The 17,684-nt window shown below is 34.0% G+C and overlaps 1 protein-coding gene across 1 annotated transcript; it reads right to left on the minus strand.

The window, feature by feature from the left end:
• Positions 1-16,395: 16,395 nt before the first annotated feature.
• On the minus strand, positions 16,396-17,178 carry LOC113780225. The gene has a single exon (XM_027326037.1). The coding sequence runs from the start codon at positions 17,176-17,178 to the stop codon at positions 16,396-16,398; it is 783 nt and encodes a 260-aa protein (XP_027181838.1).
• Between the last annotated feature and the right edge of the window lie 506 nt (positions 17,179-17,684).

Here is a 17,684-nt window from a genome sequence, read left to right on the forward strand (position 1 = left end):
AATTATACAATGACATTTGTATCTCTGTATCCACATTAAAACATACAAAAAAACTATGTGAATACATTTTTTATGCTCAAATATATTATCTAGACATAGACTAATTCGAATATTGAAGTAGAGATGTTTTACTTTGTTAATCAATACTTGTCCAAGCATATTAATAGACACGAAAAATGATGCTACACGAGTATGTAAGCCCTCTTTTTCTCTTTCACTCTAGTATGCAGCTATATTATTTTCATTTTCTTCATTTTCTTTTAAAAAATAATTCTTAATTAAGAAAATTAGCGTTATCCTACTCATAACTTCATAAGTCAAAAGATCATGCAAAGTAAATTAAAGATCTAGAAACTACGCACAGGAATCGGATTATACGTCAGGAATTAAAATCCCACAACCTATAGTTAAAAAAATCTAGATGATGTGTCAAGGCATCTATATAGTTTAGATGATACTGCTTATGTAATTCAATTCGGCTTCTGTTAGCATAGAATAGTGCTGACAGATGTCGAGTTTATACAATAATAAATATCTATTCAAGAAAAAATATAATTTTTGTATGTAATCGTGAGTAGGGTCGAATTCACAGGGATTGGGAATAATTCGTTTCGTTTAGAGTTTAGAGTAAGGGGGATTTTTGGAAAATACAAAAATAACTAATTAACCAACTAATAAAATATCTAAAAGAAATAAATAGGAATTAAATCAATAACAAATACGACTCTAGTCAAAGGTACACCTTTTCAGATACGATTCACTCAACTGATCATCGATGCAAAGATAATTCAATTATTTATTAATAGATTAGTTATAACTATCAATAAGTTTTGATAGCCAATTTTTTCTTACTTTATCGATAGTCAAGGTACGACCGTTAACTATTCCCTTAACCAAGAAACAACCCTAAGTACGACCGTAGGATTTAATTCCTCAGTTGCATTAAGAATTAGAAAAACTCAACCCTAACTAACAAACACGCTACGAGAGTTCGTTTAAATTAGATCATACATTTGCCTAATATAGAACCAATCTCGCTAGTCGCTACTAGTATAAATCGATCAAACAATTACGAATTCAATCAATTAATCTGGCAATAGATTATTAGGTTAATTCAAATATCGGACCCATGATATTCAAATAACACAACAATCATAAGAACTTAAACCAGAAAACGTACGAATATTAATGAATAAAAGAAATAAGTAAACTAATTCAATCTCACAGATATTTAAGACCGCATCTTCAAGTTGACCTTCGACTAGAAAAAGAAATTAGTTCTTCATTGTTGAGAAAATTTCCAACGCGATGTTATGGAAAAGAGCCAAAGACATGCGACTTCTAAGAAGAGATATCCAATGACTACTAGTCTCTTACGACCGACCAAGAAAAGATAAGAAAACCTAATGACTATTTGACTAGTCTCTCTGGGTGAAAAGAAAAGAAATTACCCTATTGACTAGTCTCCTATTATTACTAAATTACTACTACTATTTCAAATCGAATTGTCCAACAAATTCCAACCTATCCGAAAACGAAAAACCAACAACAATCCTCTGGTAAAACATTGTGACCGCACTCTTGAGACTTTACTTCGTAGCTTGATATCGCACTTCAACTCCCTAGCTCTCGGATGTGCTGAATTTTGAATTTGAGGTGACCACGTTGATTAACATAAAAATTCAATGAAAATAACGTCTTTAATCCTTTTTTTGCTCCAAATCCCTACAACCAATGATAATTACCAAATATAAGTAGAATCCACCAATTAATGCAATATTTGGTAAAACAAAATAGGGAAATAATCATAAAATTAATGACAAAATTACATCCCATCAATTTCTCTCACACCTGAACCGTGCTTGTCCTCAAGCATGGGAACAACAAATCAAGCAATCAAATTGAAACAATGGCTATTGTTCAAATCTGTTATTGTCAGTATACAATTAAAACACATGTCAAGCATTAATAGGTGTCGAGCCTGTACAATAATAAATACCTACTTGAAAAAAATAAAATTTTTGTAAATAGCAGTGAGTAGGATCGTATCTACAGGGATTGAGGGAAATCTATTCCTTTCTAGAGTAAAATTACAAGAGGGGATTTTTGTGAATTTAAAAGTACCTAATTAATTACTAAATCTTGAGTACTAAATAAAAAAAATCAACAAATTACATAAATAACTAAAAATCAAATTAAAAACACAATAAGAGAGAATTAAATTAGAAGGAGACGCGATTCTAGCCAAAGGTGCAACTTCTTTGCCACGATTCATACAGCTGATCATTAATGTAAAAATAATTCAAATATTCACTGATAGATTGGCTATAGTCATCAACAAACTCTAACAACCAATTCTTCTTTACTTTTTCGACAGTCAAGATATGACCGTTGACTATTTCCCCAATCAAGGAACAATTCTAGATACGACCTTAGGATTTAATTCCTCAATCGCATTAAGAATTAGAAATATCCAACCCTAATTAACAAACATGCTACGAGAGTTTATTATATTAGATCATACATTTCCCTAACATGAGACCAATTACGCTAGTTGCTACTAATGCTAACCAATCAAACAATTATGGATTTAATCAATTAAATTGGCAGTAAATTATTAAGTTAATTCGAATATCAGGCCCTTGACATTCAAACAACAAAATAATCATGAGAAATTAAAGCAGAAAAATTATGAATAAAATGAGTAAATAAAATTAATTCGATCTTATAGATATCTGAAAACCGTGACTTCAAGTTGACCCTTAACTAGAAAAAGGGATTTAGCTCCGCGTCATGGAGAAAATTTCACACGACTTCATTGAATCTGATTGCATATGATTTTTCTCTAAAACTAATAAAAAGCAAGAAGAATTGAAAAAACAAGTGACGGCTCTCTTATGTTCCAAAGAATCACCCTTGCGAAATTGTTGCTGTCAAACTCTTAATCATGCGGGTCCGTCCTTTTTTTTCTCCCTTTGTTTCCTACTTAACATCAACTACTAATAATAAGACATGTTCCCCAAAGTAGAAAAAGGAATCTACTAAAGATAATATTTCAATTTTCCTAATCCAATACTAAAATTAATAATGAAAATTAAAGTTTTCAAAGTCTTCCTCCAAAAGCTGCCTTGAGTTCGACTTGGTAATCGGCCTCAAACGTTCCACCATCAAATTAACTAAAAAATTGCTCCCTTTTAATCATGTTTTGCTCATTTTCCTACAATTAACATCATCAACCAAATATAAGTAGAATCTATCAATTAAAACAATATTTGGCTAAAATAAGGAGAAAATAATCATAAATTTAATAGCAATTTTGCACCCTATCAAACATTAGTGGCAATTTTCAAAAAATATCTCTCCAGTTAGTTTTCAAGATCAAGAACTCTTCCAATTTATGGCTAACTAATCTACGAATATAAAATATTCAACCAGCATTTGTCAGCAAACAGTTCAACTATTAAGAAAAATTTCAACATTAAAACTCATAGATTAACAGGCTAATGTAACCATCCACAATTTCGTACATTTTTTTTCTTTTATTTTTTTTTTACTCTTTGCACAACCCTCCTTTTTTTTCAAGAAAAATGCTTAGTTTTTAGCCATTCAAACCTTTTGACGCAAATTCTGACATCTACCAAATTAAAGAATCCAGTTACTCAATTCTCATCGTTTAAAAATCACATACTCATAGCTATCACCGCTTTTTGATGCGAAGGTCGGCACTTGTGGTGAAAACCCTGATTACTAGGCAACGACATTAGCGGAGTATAGCCAAATACTATTCATAAATAAGTACTAAATGAAAATTAAAGACCATAAAAGCCCACTTCATTTTCTAAACATGGAGAACTAAGATTAACAGTTGAACCAATTTACACAAATAAATATTAGACAAACAATATTTAGAGAAGTTAACCAAAAAGCGCAAAAGTCACAAAATCTCAAATATTTACCAAAGAGACATTCTTAGATTTAATCATGTCATACTTAACACTTTAGAGTATAAAACCTTAACAATAGAAAATTTTGAGAATTTGACCATCATTTACCAAAAATAACCATTAATATGCACAAAGATAGGCAAAAAGTGGATAAAATTCGAAAAAAACTGAACAAAAAATTTTAACAAAAAATGCTTATATTTGCATTTTTCTAATATACTACTCCCCCACACCTAAATATTACATTGTTCCCAATGTAAGAAATAAAGAATCAAAAGATGAAATAAAAGGGGAAATGAAACTTTCCTGAACGTGGAGGAGGTAGCAAACGGCTACGAGTCAGGGGCAAAAAGCGGGTTGAATCCCATGTGATGAAAATAGGCAGCCAAATTCTTGTATTGTCTTGAAAATATAGAGTTCTTGCGGTGGAGAAGAGTAAAGGAAGAAAGAGAGAAGAAAGAAAGAAAAATAAAGGAAAGAAAGAAAGGAGAAAGAAAGAAAAAAGAAAAAGAGAAGAAAGAAAGGAAAAGAAAGAAAAAGAAAATGGAAAAAGAAAAGGAAAAGGAAAAGGAAAAAGAAAAATCTTTTTTTTTTACCCTTCTCATTGAAACAAGACGCGGGCACGTCAAAAAGTGGAAGAGTTTTCTGATCATAATTTTGGAAAATTTCTTTCTAGCACATGATTAGAAGGCAGGGGCACGTCATAAAGACTGGGAGTCTTCTGATCTTGCATCATGAAATTGTTTTTCCTAACGCGCGACTAGAAAGCTTGGGTACATCATAAGTGGAGAAGTCTTCTGACCATCATTTTTGTATGTCTCGAAGTGAAGCGTGCCCTACCAGCGTGGGCGTGTGATCTACCCCTGAAGTCTTTTCGAAAATTGTGATGGACACAACAATATTCAACATTCAATTCTGACTTGAGCACATCTTCTAGCGAACTATTTCCTGACACAAAGAAACAAAATCACTTAAATTGTACTTAAAAATTAAACAAGAAATATGAAATAACTAAAATTAAAAATAAAAAATTCATAGGTTGCCTCCCAAGCAGCGCTTTTCTTTAATGTTTTTGGCTAAATATTGTCATGTTTGTTCAAGGAGGATAAAATCGTGTAACTCAGTTCAGTATTTCATTCTCTATGTAATTCTGATAACCTTCATCAGTAGAATGATCCTTAAATACACGAGTTACTTCCATTGGCTAGTAGATGGCGCCAAACAGTTAAATAGTGACCTTAATTCTTTACTTATTCCTCCATCATGAGCATTTACCGATTCAAGATATTTAGCCATAGCAACTTCTAATTTATTCCTGCCATAAGACTCAAAAATTTCTGATACAACAAAATCAATTGCACTAATCGAAATTATAGAATAAGAGTCAGAGTAATGTTGGCTAGAGAATGGAGGAGGTGCCACCATATTTAGAAATTGTTCACTAGATTCATTCACTTGAACGATTAGAGATTGGGGTTTTATTTCTTCATTTTCAACTGCATCTTTAGATTCTTCTTCTTGAAACTCTTGCAGTTTCTCGTCACTTATCAGGGTAATTGCATTCTCATCTTTCTCAAGATTGATAATAGTCTATGAGGGTCATGCTTCACAAATTTGAGAAGCCAATCGTTTTATTCTAGATATCAATAGACATTTTTGATCCGTCAGGCCACAAATGCTCACTGCAGATGCAAACAGATGAATTTGATCCTCCATCTTTCTAATTCTTATTTGTGTCTCCTATTGAAAATGATATATCATTTTTTCAAAAGACACATCTGATGTAGATAATGGTTGTTGATGCATTCCATCCTTAATCCCTCTGCTTCTCATTTGTGTCTCCTATTCAAATCGTTATGTGTTAGCAATTAGTAATTCCATCATTTCTTCAAAAGACATACCTGACATGGATGATGGTTCTTGAAACTCTTGTTGTTGATATTGATGTTAAAAATCGTTTAGCTCTGTTGCATAATTAAAATTGGAGTTGTTCTACCATCCTTAATCATACCCTTTTGAATAAGGGTCATACCACGTTCGAGATTGGGGAGAAAAATCTACAAAATATTGATTGGGGCACTCAGGTCATTTTGAAATGCGGAACGTATGTCGGTTGAATGATCTGATATATAACAAATTTCACAAATTACAACAGCCAATTGATCATTAAAAAAACACGAGTCTCGTTACCCCTTCTAGAAATAAAATCCAGTCTATCACCAAAATACGGAATATTAGCAGCCATAAACTAGTAAAAAAATAAGAGAAAAATAAAAATAAAAATAAGATGAACTCAGAAAGAAACAAATTAATCAGGCACTAGTCCCCGACAACGCCGCCAAAAATTGATAGGTGTCGAGTCTGTATAATAATAAATACCTACTCAAGAAAAAATATAATTTTTATGTATAGCAGTGAATAGAGTTGAATCCACAGGGACTGGTGATAATTCGTTTCTTCTAAAGTTCAAAGTAAGGGGGATTTTTGAAAATTACAAAAATAACTAATTAACCAACTAATAAAATAACTAACGAAAATAAATAGGAATTAAATTAATAATAAATATGACTCTACTCTGTTGGGAAAGGGGTACCAGAACAGGTACAAAATATCAAAATTAGCTCAGGATAAATTTCTCTTTTCCCAAGTACCAGTTAAAACAGGAACAAATCAAATCACCAAGTAATAATGCCAGCAGTGATAATAAAATGCAAGAAAAAATAAAAGGTACAGGACACCAAGATTTTTACGTGAAAAACCCAAATTGAAAAAAATCACGGGATCTAGTCCAGTCAAAAAATCTCCACTATCACAATAATAGGAATACACAGGTCTATCCGAAATATTCGGACGACAATAATATCACCAATACCAACCAAGCCAATCTGCTACAAAATCACCCCTCCCCAAAAAATTACAACTGTTAAATAAGTGAGTTTGGAAAGGTGTTATCAAACGAACAGGAAATCCAAAATCTGAATCGGTAGATGAGTAGAGTTTGATGAGAGGATCCCGTGTGTAAAATTTCGTCTCAATCGGACTTCAAGTCACCTTCCAATTGAGGCTTCAAAGTCTTTCTCACTCTAGCTCTTTCTCTCTCTTCATTTTTCTCACTCAACCAGCAAAGAGATGGCGGCTCACTTTTCCTCGCATGAAGACCGAAGCTCTGATTTTTTCTTGCGGCTGCTGCTGCCTTTTATTTAAGCTTGAGAAGCCCTCAAGCTTTGCATAAGTGGGTTGGCCCACAAATGGGCTGGCCCACACCCAACAATCTTCCCCTCCAGCTCATTTGGGGGGTTCCACCAAACCTGCTTCTTGTCTGCAAAACAAGAGTTTCTCCTTAGGCAGTGTTTTGGTAAACATGTCAGCACCATTATCATATGTATGCACTTTGTCAAGTGTCAACAATTTGGAATCCAGTACTTCCCGAATCCAATGATATCTCACATCAATGTGTTTGGATCGAGAGTGAAATGTGGAGTTTTTACACAGATGAATAGCGCTCTGACTGTCGCAGTAAAGACTATACTTCTCTTGTTTCATACCCAACTCCTGAAGGAATTTTTGCAACCAAAGAGTCTCCTTACATGCTTCAGTAGTTGCAATATACTCTGCCTCCGTACTAGAAAAAGCGATACACTTCTGTAGCTTACTTTGCCATGACACTGCTCCCCCTGCAAAAATCATCAAGTACCCAGATGTGAACTTCCTATTATCAAGATCACCTGCCATATCTGCACCAGTGTATCCATCTAGTATAGTTTTACCATTGCCGAAACATAGACACAATTTAGGAGTTCCCTTGAGATACCTGAGGATCCATTTGACAGCATTCCAATGCTCCTTACCAGGATTAGAGAGGTACCGACTGACTACTCCAACTACGTGAGCAATATCTAGCCTGGTGCAAACCATAGCATACATCAAGCTACCAACGGCCGAAGCATAAGGAACCTTCTTCATGTCTTCTTTATCTGTCTCACTTGTAGGACATTGCTTGATATTCAATTTAAAGTGACCTGCAAGTGGAGTTGAGACTTCCTTAGCTTTGCTCATGTTAAACCTGTTGAGTACTTTCTCAATGTATTTTTCTTGAGATAACCAGAGCTTCCCATTTTGCCTGTCACGTGAGATTTTTATCCCCAATATCTGTCTAGCTGGACCCAAATCTTTCATTGCAAAGGATTTACTTAACTCCTTTTTCAACCTATCAATCTTCACAGTATCACGACCAACAATCAACATGTCATCAACATATAGTAAGAGAATAACAAAATCACCATCTGAAAAATTTTTCACATAAACACAGTGATCAGATGTAGTCCTGTGGTACCCATGGTCTGTCATAAAGGAGTCAAACTTCTTATACCACTGTCTCGGTGCCTATTTCAACCCATACAAACTCTTCTTGAGACGGCATACAAGATTTTTCTTACCACTTTCTTTGAACTCCTCCGATTGCTCCATGTAGATCTCCTCTTCTAAGTTGCCATGCAGGAAGGCTGTCTTCACATCAAGTTGTTCGATCTCCAAATTCAAACTGGCTGCAATATTAAGAACAACTCAAATTGATGACATTTTTACTATAGAAGAGAAGATTTCTTCAAAATCTACGCCCTTCTTTTGGCTAAATCCCTTCACAACCAATCTTGTTTTGTACTTTGGTTGTGAACTGTGCTCCTGAATTTTCAACCTGTAAACCCATTTGTTCTTCAGAGCTCTTTTACCCTTAGACAATTTCACTAAATCATAAGTATGATTCTCATGCAGGGACACTATTTCCTCTTGCATGGCTCGCAACCAATCTTCTTTATTCTCATGCTCTAAAGCCTCACAGTATGACTCAGGCTCTCCTCCATCTGTTAACAACACATATTCATGAGGATTATATTTGCTAGAAGATCTCCTCTCTCTGGTAGATCTTCTAAGTTCTTTTTGTGGTGACGGTAGTGGAGTAGGTGGCGTCTCATGCTTAGGTTCATCAGCAGTAGGATTATCACCATCATTAACATCCTCTCTTTGCTCTGTTTCAGCTCCCCCTTGATTAAAATCAACAGGTACTGGAATTGGATCTGGATCTGAATTTGAGTTAGCAGGAATGTCATCTGAAGATTTTGAGTTATCACCTTTATCAATGTCTTCAATGATTTGATCTTCAAAGAAGACAACATCTCTGCTTCTGATCACCTTCTTCTCAATAGGGTCATACAATCTATAACCAAAATCTTCATGTCCATAACTCAAGAAAATACACTGTTTTGATTTTACATCAAGTTTTGACCTTTCATCTTTGGGAATATGAACAAATGCCCGACAATCAAAAACTCTTAAATGCTTAAAGGACACATCTTTTCCTGTCCATACTCTCTCTGGGATATCACCATCTAGAGGAACTGATGGAGAGAGATTTATCAAATCAACTGCAGTCCTCATTGCCTCACCCCAAAAGGGTTTTGGCAGTTTAGCATTAGAGAGCATACATCTGATCCGCTCAGTGATGGATCTGTTCATCATCTCTGCTACTCATTCTCTTGAGGAGTTTTTGGCACAGTCTTCTCCAATCTGATCCCACGAGACTTGCAATAGATTTCAAATGGTCCTCTGTACTCATCACCATTTTCAGCACGTACACACTTTAACTGCTTACCAGTTTCTCTTTCAACTTTGATATGAAAGTCTTTAAATACATCAAAAACCTGATCTTTGGATTTCAAAGCAAAACACCAAACCTTTCTAGCAAAGTCATCAATAAAAGTTATAAAATAAACAGCACCACCAAGAGACTTATCTTTCATATACCAAACATCAGTGTGCACCAATTCTAAAGCATTCAATTTTCTAGATGGAGGAAAATTTTGAAATGCAACTCTGTGTTGTTTTCCATAAATGCAGTCAGCACAGGATTTAAGTGCATTACCTCTAACTTCAAGTAGGAGTTGTTTGCGAACAAGTGTGTGAATCCCTTTTTCACCCATGTGTCCAAGTCGCTTATGCCAAAGGTCAATTGAGAAATCACGAACTGCATTCACTTTTCCCTTTCTCAACTTGGCTTGCATCACGTAGAGGGTACTATGCTTCTTTCCTCTAACAATAACGAGATTTCCTTTGCTGAGTTTTCATTTGCCTCCACCTTGCAAGCTATGATAACCCTCATCGTCAAGTTTTCCTGTAAAAATAAGATTAAGGCGAATATCAGGGACATGTCGAGCATTTTTTAATACCAACTGGCACCCGGTATCAGTATCCAAATATAGTCTCCTATGCTAACAACTTTGCATGAGACCTCATTTCCCATTCTAACATATCCAAAATCTCCTTTGGTATAGGTTGAGAAGAAATGCCTGTGAGGAGTAACATGATAGGATGCACCCGAATCAACTACCCAATCACTGTCATAATTAATAATATTCACTTGACCATCATCACAGAATACAAACATATCATCATGAGCTGCCGCAACTGCTGTAGTCTCTTCATCACCTTTTTCCTTCGCCTTACCCTTTTTCTCAACTTGTTCCCGTTTTAGGATTCTATATTCCTTCATATAATGTTCATTCTTTTTACAATAATAGCTTGCAATATTTTTCCGCGACTCAGACCTGCCTTTGGATTTGTCATTCCTGTTGTGGGGTCCTCTACTTTTGCTTCTCCCTCTTCTTTCTTTCTTTTCTATCACTAGGGCTTGGGACTCATAGACAATTCCTTGTTCCTTCCTCCTGAACTCTTCATTCATCACGGCTAGGGGTGTTTCACGAATCGAACCGCTAGCGAGCCGATCGCGAGCGGCTCGAATACGAGCTCGAACTAATTAAGTTGATCTCGATCTTGAGTTCGAGCTCAAAAACATTAAACTCGCTCGCGAGCTCAATTATATATTTTTTTATTTTTTATTTTTTATTTTAATAGTAAAATTAAATATATATCCCTAATATTTTATTATTTGTTAAAAAAATTATTATTTTATTCATTTTAAAAATAAATATTTATTTTTAAAAAAAAAATAAAATAATAATAATTATTTTTTTATTTTTTAAGCTAGAGCTAGAGCTTGATATTTTGAGCTCGTCAAGCTCGAGTTCGAGTTCGAACTTCACAAAATTAAGTCGAGCTCGGCTCGATTAGCCAAAGTTCGACTCGAGTTCGGCTCGTTTGTACCCCTAATCACGGCCTCTTTTGCAATAGCCATGGTCAACACACCATTCAGAGTTGAATTACTGACGGAAACCACCATAGTTTTCCAACTATCCGGTAGTGAACTAAATAATAATAAAGCCTGCACTTCATCATCCAATTTCAAATTTAACGTAGTTGCCTGGTTCATCAACCCCTGAAAATTATTCAAGTGTTCAGTCATATCTTCCCCATCTTTATATCTCATCTGAGTAACCTGCTTCAGACAACTAGTTTTGTTCAAACCGGTCTTCCTTTCGTACATACTCTCAAGCTTTTTCCATAATACATCAGCTCTGGTGTCATTAGCAAAATATTGAAAAATATTTTGATCAATCCATTTTCTAATATTGCCAACAGTTTTCTGTGCATAACGACTCATTTTTCATCACTCATGTCACTTGGTTTGCCTTTATCCCCTAGAACAGGTTCAAACAAATCTTTACAATACAAGTAGTCTTCCATTCTAGGCTTCCAAATTGAATAATTAATGGCATTCAATTTTATCATGTAACCACTATCCGAATCATCCATTTTTAACCAGTACAAATGAGCAGCCTAACCTGACTGCTCTGATACCACTTGTTGGGAAATGGGTACCAGTACAGGTACAAAATATCAGATTTAGCCCAGAATAAATTTCTCTTTTCCCAAGTACCAGTTAAAACAGGAACAAATCAAATCACCAAATAATAATGCCAACAGTGATAATAAAATACAAGGAAAAATAAAAGGCACAGGACACCAAAATTTTTACGTGAAAAATCCAAATTGAGAAAAATCACGGAATCTAGTCCAGTCAAAAAATCTCCACTATTACAATAATAGGAATACACAGGTCTATCCGAAATATTCGAACGACAATAATATCACCAATACCAACCAAACCAATCTGCTACAAAATCATCCCCCAAAAATTACAACTGTCAAAGAAGTGAGTTTGGAAAGGTGTTACCAAACAAAGAGAAAATCCAAAATCTGAATCGGTAGATGAGTAGAGCTTGATGAGAGGATCCCGTGTGTAAAATTTCATCTCAATCGGACTTCAAGTCACCTTCCAATTGAGGCTTCAAAGTCTCTCTCACTCTAGCTCTTTCTCTCTCTTCATTTTTCTCACTCAACCAGCAAAGAGATGGCGGCTCACTTTTCCTTGCATGAAGACCGAAGCTCTGATTTTTTCTTGCGGCTGCTGCTACCTTTTATTCAAGCTTGAGAAGCCCTCAAGCTTTTACATAAGTGGGTTGGCCCACAAATGGGCTGGTCCACACCCAACATACTCAAAGGTACAACTTTTTAGATATCGATCACTGAACTGATCATCGATACAAAGATAATTCAATTACTCACTAATAGATTAGTTATAACCATCAATAAATTCTAACAACCAAATTTTTCTTACTTTATTGATAGTCAAGATACGATCGTTAACTATTCTCCTAACTAAGAAACAACCCTAGGTACGATCGTAGAATTTAATTTCTTAATTGGATTAAGAATTGAAAAAGTCCAACCCTAACCAACAAACAAGCTACGATGGTTTGCTTAAATTAGATCATACGTTTTCTTAATATGGAACTAATCACGCTAGTCGTCACTAGTATTAATCAATCAAATACTACGGATTCAATCAATTAATATGGCAATAGATTATTAGGTCAATCCAAATATTAGCCCCATGATATTCAAATAAAACAACAATCATAAGAAGTTAAATCAGAAAATGTACGAATACTAAGGAATAAAAGAAATAAATAAACTAATTCGATCTCACAGATGTTGAGACTACATCTTCAAGTTGACCTTCGACTAGAAAAGAAAATTAGTTCTTCATTGTTGAGAAAATTCCCAGCATGATATTATGGAAAAGAGCCAAAGACATGCGGCTCCTAAGAAGAGATATCCAATGGCTACTAGTCTCTTACGGCCGATCAAAAAAAGATAAGAAAACCTAATGACTACTTGACTAATCTCTCTGGCCAAAAAGAAAAGAAATTACCCTATTGACTAGTCTCCTATTACTACTAAATTACTACTACTATTTCAAATCGAATTGTCCAACAAATTCCAACCTATCCGAAAAGGAAAAGGCAACAACAATCCTCTCGTAAAACATTGTGACCCCACTCGTGACTTTAGTTCGCAGCTGGATATCGCACTTCAACTCCCTAGCTCTCAGACGTGCTAAGTTTTGAATTTGACGTGACCACGCTGATTAGTATAAAATTCAATGAAAATCATGTTTTTAATCCCCTTTTTTCTCCAAATCCCTACAACCAATGATAATTACCAAAAATTAGTAGAATCTACCAATTAACTCAATATTTGGTAAAATAAAATAGGAAAATAATCATAAAATTAATGACAAAATTGCAACCTATCAAGTGCTATTCTTAATGTTGAAAAAAATAAAAAAAAAAAAATTTCCAACGTCCAAGATGTTTGGCATCCTTTTGTATTGTTATTGAAAAGAAATGAGTTTCTTACCTTCATTTAATTTCAATTTTTGTCATTTTTTGATTTATTTCAACTTGCTACACTTCACACCTGTCACTTTCATGTAGATAACCATGAGCCATTTTCTTTTTCTTAAGAGTCATAATATATTTTCATATGGAAACTTATTTTTAACTACATTTTCTTTCCAATTCATGTTTAACTTCTCGGTTTATCATGCTAAAGTGTTTTTTCCTATACTTCATTAATTTTTTGAACCCATTCCTAAAATTTTGTTAGGAATTTATGTCAATAAATTGGTCTTGATAGTGTAAAACTTGAAAGTTAGTGGTATATGAGCTGCCTAAAAAAGAATTCAAAAGGCTTCCATATAACCTAGAGAAATATTACACATATACTGTTCTATTCGAGTAAGATTAATTTAGAAAGGTGCTTGGGAGGAAAAGGAAAACTCTACTTTTCTTTTCTTTCATAATTAATGTTCTGCATCCTTAAAATATAAAATAGGTATATGTATTTTTTGTTAGTTTTGTTATTATTTTTTATTAGTAGGAGAGGGATATCATTTAAGAAATATGAGTTGAGAAAGAGGAATTTGAATCCAGGATCTTCACTTCCAGGGATGCATATATATGCTGTCTTCTATTTTGAATGGAAAAAAAATGGAGAGCTTTCTTGATATTAAGGGAACTTGCTTTTCTATTCTTATTTAATTTCAAAAGATCATCCTCAAATAGTTTCCAAATTGAGCTCCTCTCAAAAGAAAATTTATTTCAATTAAATTTTAGGGCAAATGACCAGTTTCATCCTCAACATTTTATAAAAATATTCTTTTTGTCCCTCACTTTTAAAACGAAACAAATTCGTCCTTGACATTTGAAAATTGAAGCTATTACATCCCTGAAGTCAACTTTCAATCTGAATCCAACCACCTAACAACTTGATTACAAATTTTGGGAGTATAATTGGTAGATCATTTGGTTAATTGAACTTAATATTCACGTGAAATTTAATGAATCCAAAAAAAATAAAATAATATAACATAAACAAGAAGGATTAATCTTTCCTACATTGTCATTGGATATATTGACGGGTCTAGATATCTGCCACATCATTTGAATTTAAATTTAAATGCTAAAGTTTTTATGTATTGTATAAATCTAGACTCGCAAGTATTATACTAACAGTGCATGAAAAGATTTATCCAAAAAGAAACTCTACTATTCCAAGACAAAGAATGGCCTTTTATGTTATAATTTTTTAATTTTTTTCTTTTTGGGTTCAATAAATGTCATATGAATGTGATGGAATTGACCGAGTAATCTATCAATTCTATTCCAAAAAGTTATTATTAGGTTACTAGATGGTTCGATTCAGATTGAAAGCTGGATTAGGGATAAAATAATTTCAATTTTTAAATGTTAAGAATGAATTTGCTTTGTTTTGAAAGTGAAGGATGAAAAGAATATTTTTACGAAATATGAAGGATAGAACTAGTCATTTTCCCAAAATTTTAATTCTTTTGTCAACACAAATTCTATGGTTAAGACTCTAGGAATTAGAGGTCTTAGATTCAAATCTCCACGCCCCTCCCAACTTCTTAAACCTCAATCTTCTACTACTAGAAAAAAATTAAAAACATACATATTCTGTAACATCAAGGTTGATGCTTGTGTCAATAATATCCCTTTATTGACTTGGTGAAATCCAAAGTCAGACTTTAATTTTTATGATTACTGAGTATTTTTTGTATTCTTCAAGCCCTAGATTTAATGATAGAATTAATTAACCAATAAATTAATGGTACTCTATTTTTCTTCATCTCCTTTTTAGAAAATCTATCTTCTATTCTTATCTTGTGCTCAGTTAAGCACACAACTGATATATCAGTATTTGTGCATACTGCTGAGAATAAAGGTCAGATTTCTACACAACTAAAGGAAATTTATTTCAACTAAACTATATATTTCTGGATAAACCCTAAAACTTTTGGAAATTAATTCCTATTCCATAAAGAATTCTACTTCTAAACCAAGATCTCAAAGTCCAAATCACATAAAAAGCCCAATTATTATTAAGAGTGCATTCATGTTTGGAATATAATAGAGTCATTAAAATTTATGATGACAACATTGTAGGAAAAAAATTTTAATCACTAACCCAAATGTGGCTATTCTTTTTTTATTTCTGTTTTAGATTTAACTTTTTGAGGTTCCCTTCATGGCTTGCATTAAAGGGTGATTACTTTTGTTTCTTTGCCAAACGATATCACTTTCATATGTAGCTAAAAACTGTTACAAAGTTGGAGCAACTATTCCTACATCTTCTCTAGCTATTCTAACTAACCAGAGAGGGAAGGAATCTTCCACTTAATTTCACTAATCAAGTTTATGGCATACTTTGCCAACTTGTGACTAACATGGTTGCCTTCCCTTCTAATAAAGGAGAAGTACCACTCTCTAAACTCTTTCCTAATCACATAGATATCTTGCAGAATTGATCCTATTTTTGGATCATTGGTGTTTTCTAACATGATTTTCTCCACTGCCACTTTACAATCTGACTGAATTTCTACCTTTCTCTAGCCTTCTAACTTTGCTTTAAAAAGTGCATTCCTGATTGCATTTGTTTCTTCAATCAACGGTTCACTATTTCTTTGTTTAGGACCTACCCAAGCACTTATGATTCCTCCTTTAGCTCTTCTAGGAACAATTCCCCAGCTAGCCTTTCCTTTCCTTGTATCTACTGTTGCATCAGTATTGAGCTTGATTATGCCTTCTGGCGGTGGTAACCATTTGTTCTCACCTCTTGTGTTTCCCTCCTTTTCTTATTCTTCATCTACTTTCCCCCTCTGTACACTCTGACATTCAAACCATTCCTGCATTGCCCCATTAACTATCGAACCTAGACACTTTCTTTTCCTATTGAAATGTATCTGATTTCTTGACTTCCAAATCTGCCATAGGATATTTACTGTTAGTATAATATGATCCTTTCCTTCAACTCTATCCTTGGCTTCCAGGATGCTATTCCACCACAACCAAAACTTATTTCCAAACTCATGGATTTCATCCCATTTAATTGGAGCCGTTTTCCATATCATCTCAGCATGTCTGCAAAAGAAAAACATATGTTCAATTATCTCTTTACCTTCTCTACAACACATGCACTTATCATCTTCTTTTCCTATTCTACTCTTCAGCACCTTGTTCACTGGGATTATTCTATGTAAACATTTCCATACGACATGTTTGAGCTTCTGCTTCATATTTAGACTCCATAAAGACTTCCAGACTTTAGTGTTTTGCTCATTTCTACAACTGCTCGCTTCTTGCTGTATCCTTTCCATTTTTTCCTTTTGGATCTTCTTTGCAACCATATATCCAGTTTTAACAGTAGACACTCTTGTAGTTGAGTATGGCCACACTAGTTTGTCTTTTCCATTGCAGATACTGAGTGGGATACTGATGATACGCTTGCAATCTTCTTCACTAAACACTGCTTTTATCTTATCCACATTCCACTTTCCATTTTGTATTAATTCATACACCTTCTGCAGTTGACAATTTGGTGGCTTTGAAGTAAATACCTTCCCTTTTCCTCTATCCATTATCCATCTGTCCCTCCAAATATCGATAGTACATCCATCTCCCACCCTTTTTCTAGTGCCCCTTTCAAGCAAATCTCTGGCACTTATTGTGAGAACCCGTACTTTTCTTAATTGCTAATATTAATTACACGCTTTTTCACATTTTATTTATTCAAAAATTGTGAAAGTAATTTTTATGAGTAAATATAGTTTTTAGATGAGTTTTCTAGTATCGGTTAGATTTTTAGAAAATAAGAATGTATATCGGACGTGGGACCCACTAGTGCGGAAAGTTCTGTAAAATTCGGCCAACTAGGTTAAGATTTGGATATTGGGTTTAATTTATCGATTGTTATGAGATATTTAGAGGTTACCAAGTGGTTGGTGTGAGAGAGAGAAAAAGTTAGGCAAGTAATTAATGAAAATGACATGTGTCACTTAGAGATTCATTCCTACATTTGACTTACTAGTCATCCTTTTACCATTTATTAAATAAACCCAAAAATTGACCAAAAATCTTCCATTTT

The sequence above is a fragment of the Coffea eugenioides genome, chromosome 8 (assembly GCF_003713205.1).
Source record: "Coffea eugenioides isolate CCC68of chromosome 8, Ceug_1.0, whole genome shotgun sequence".
Classification (NCBI taxonomy): Eukaryota; Viridiplantae; Streptophyta; class Magnoliopsida; order Gentianales; family Rubiaceae; genus Coffea; species Coffea eugenioides.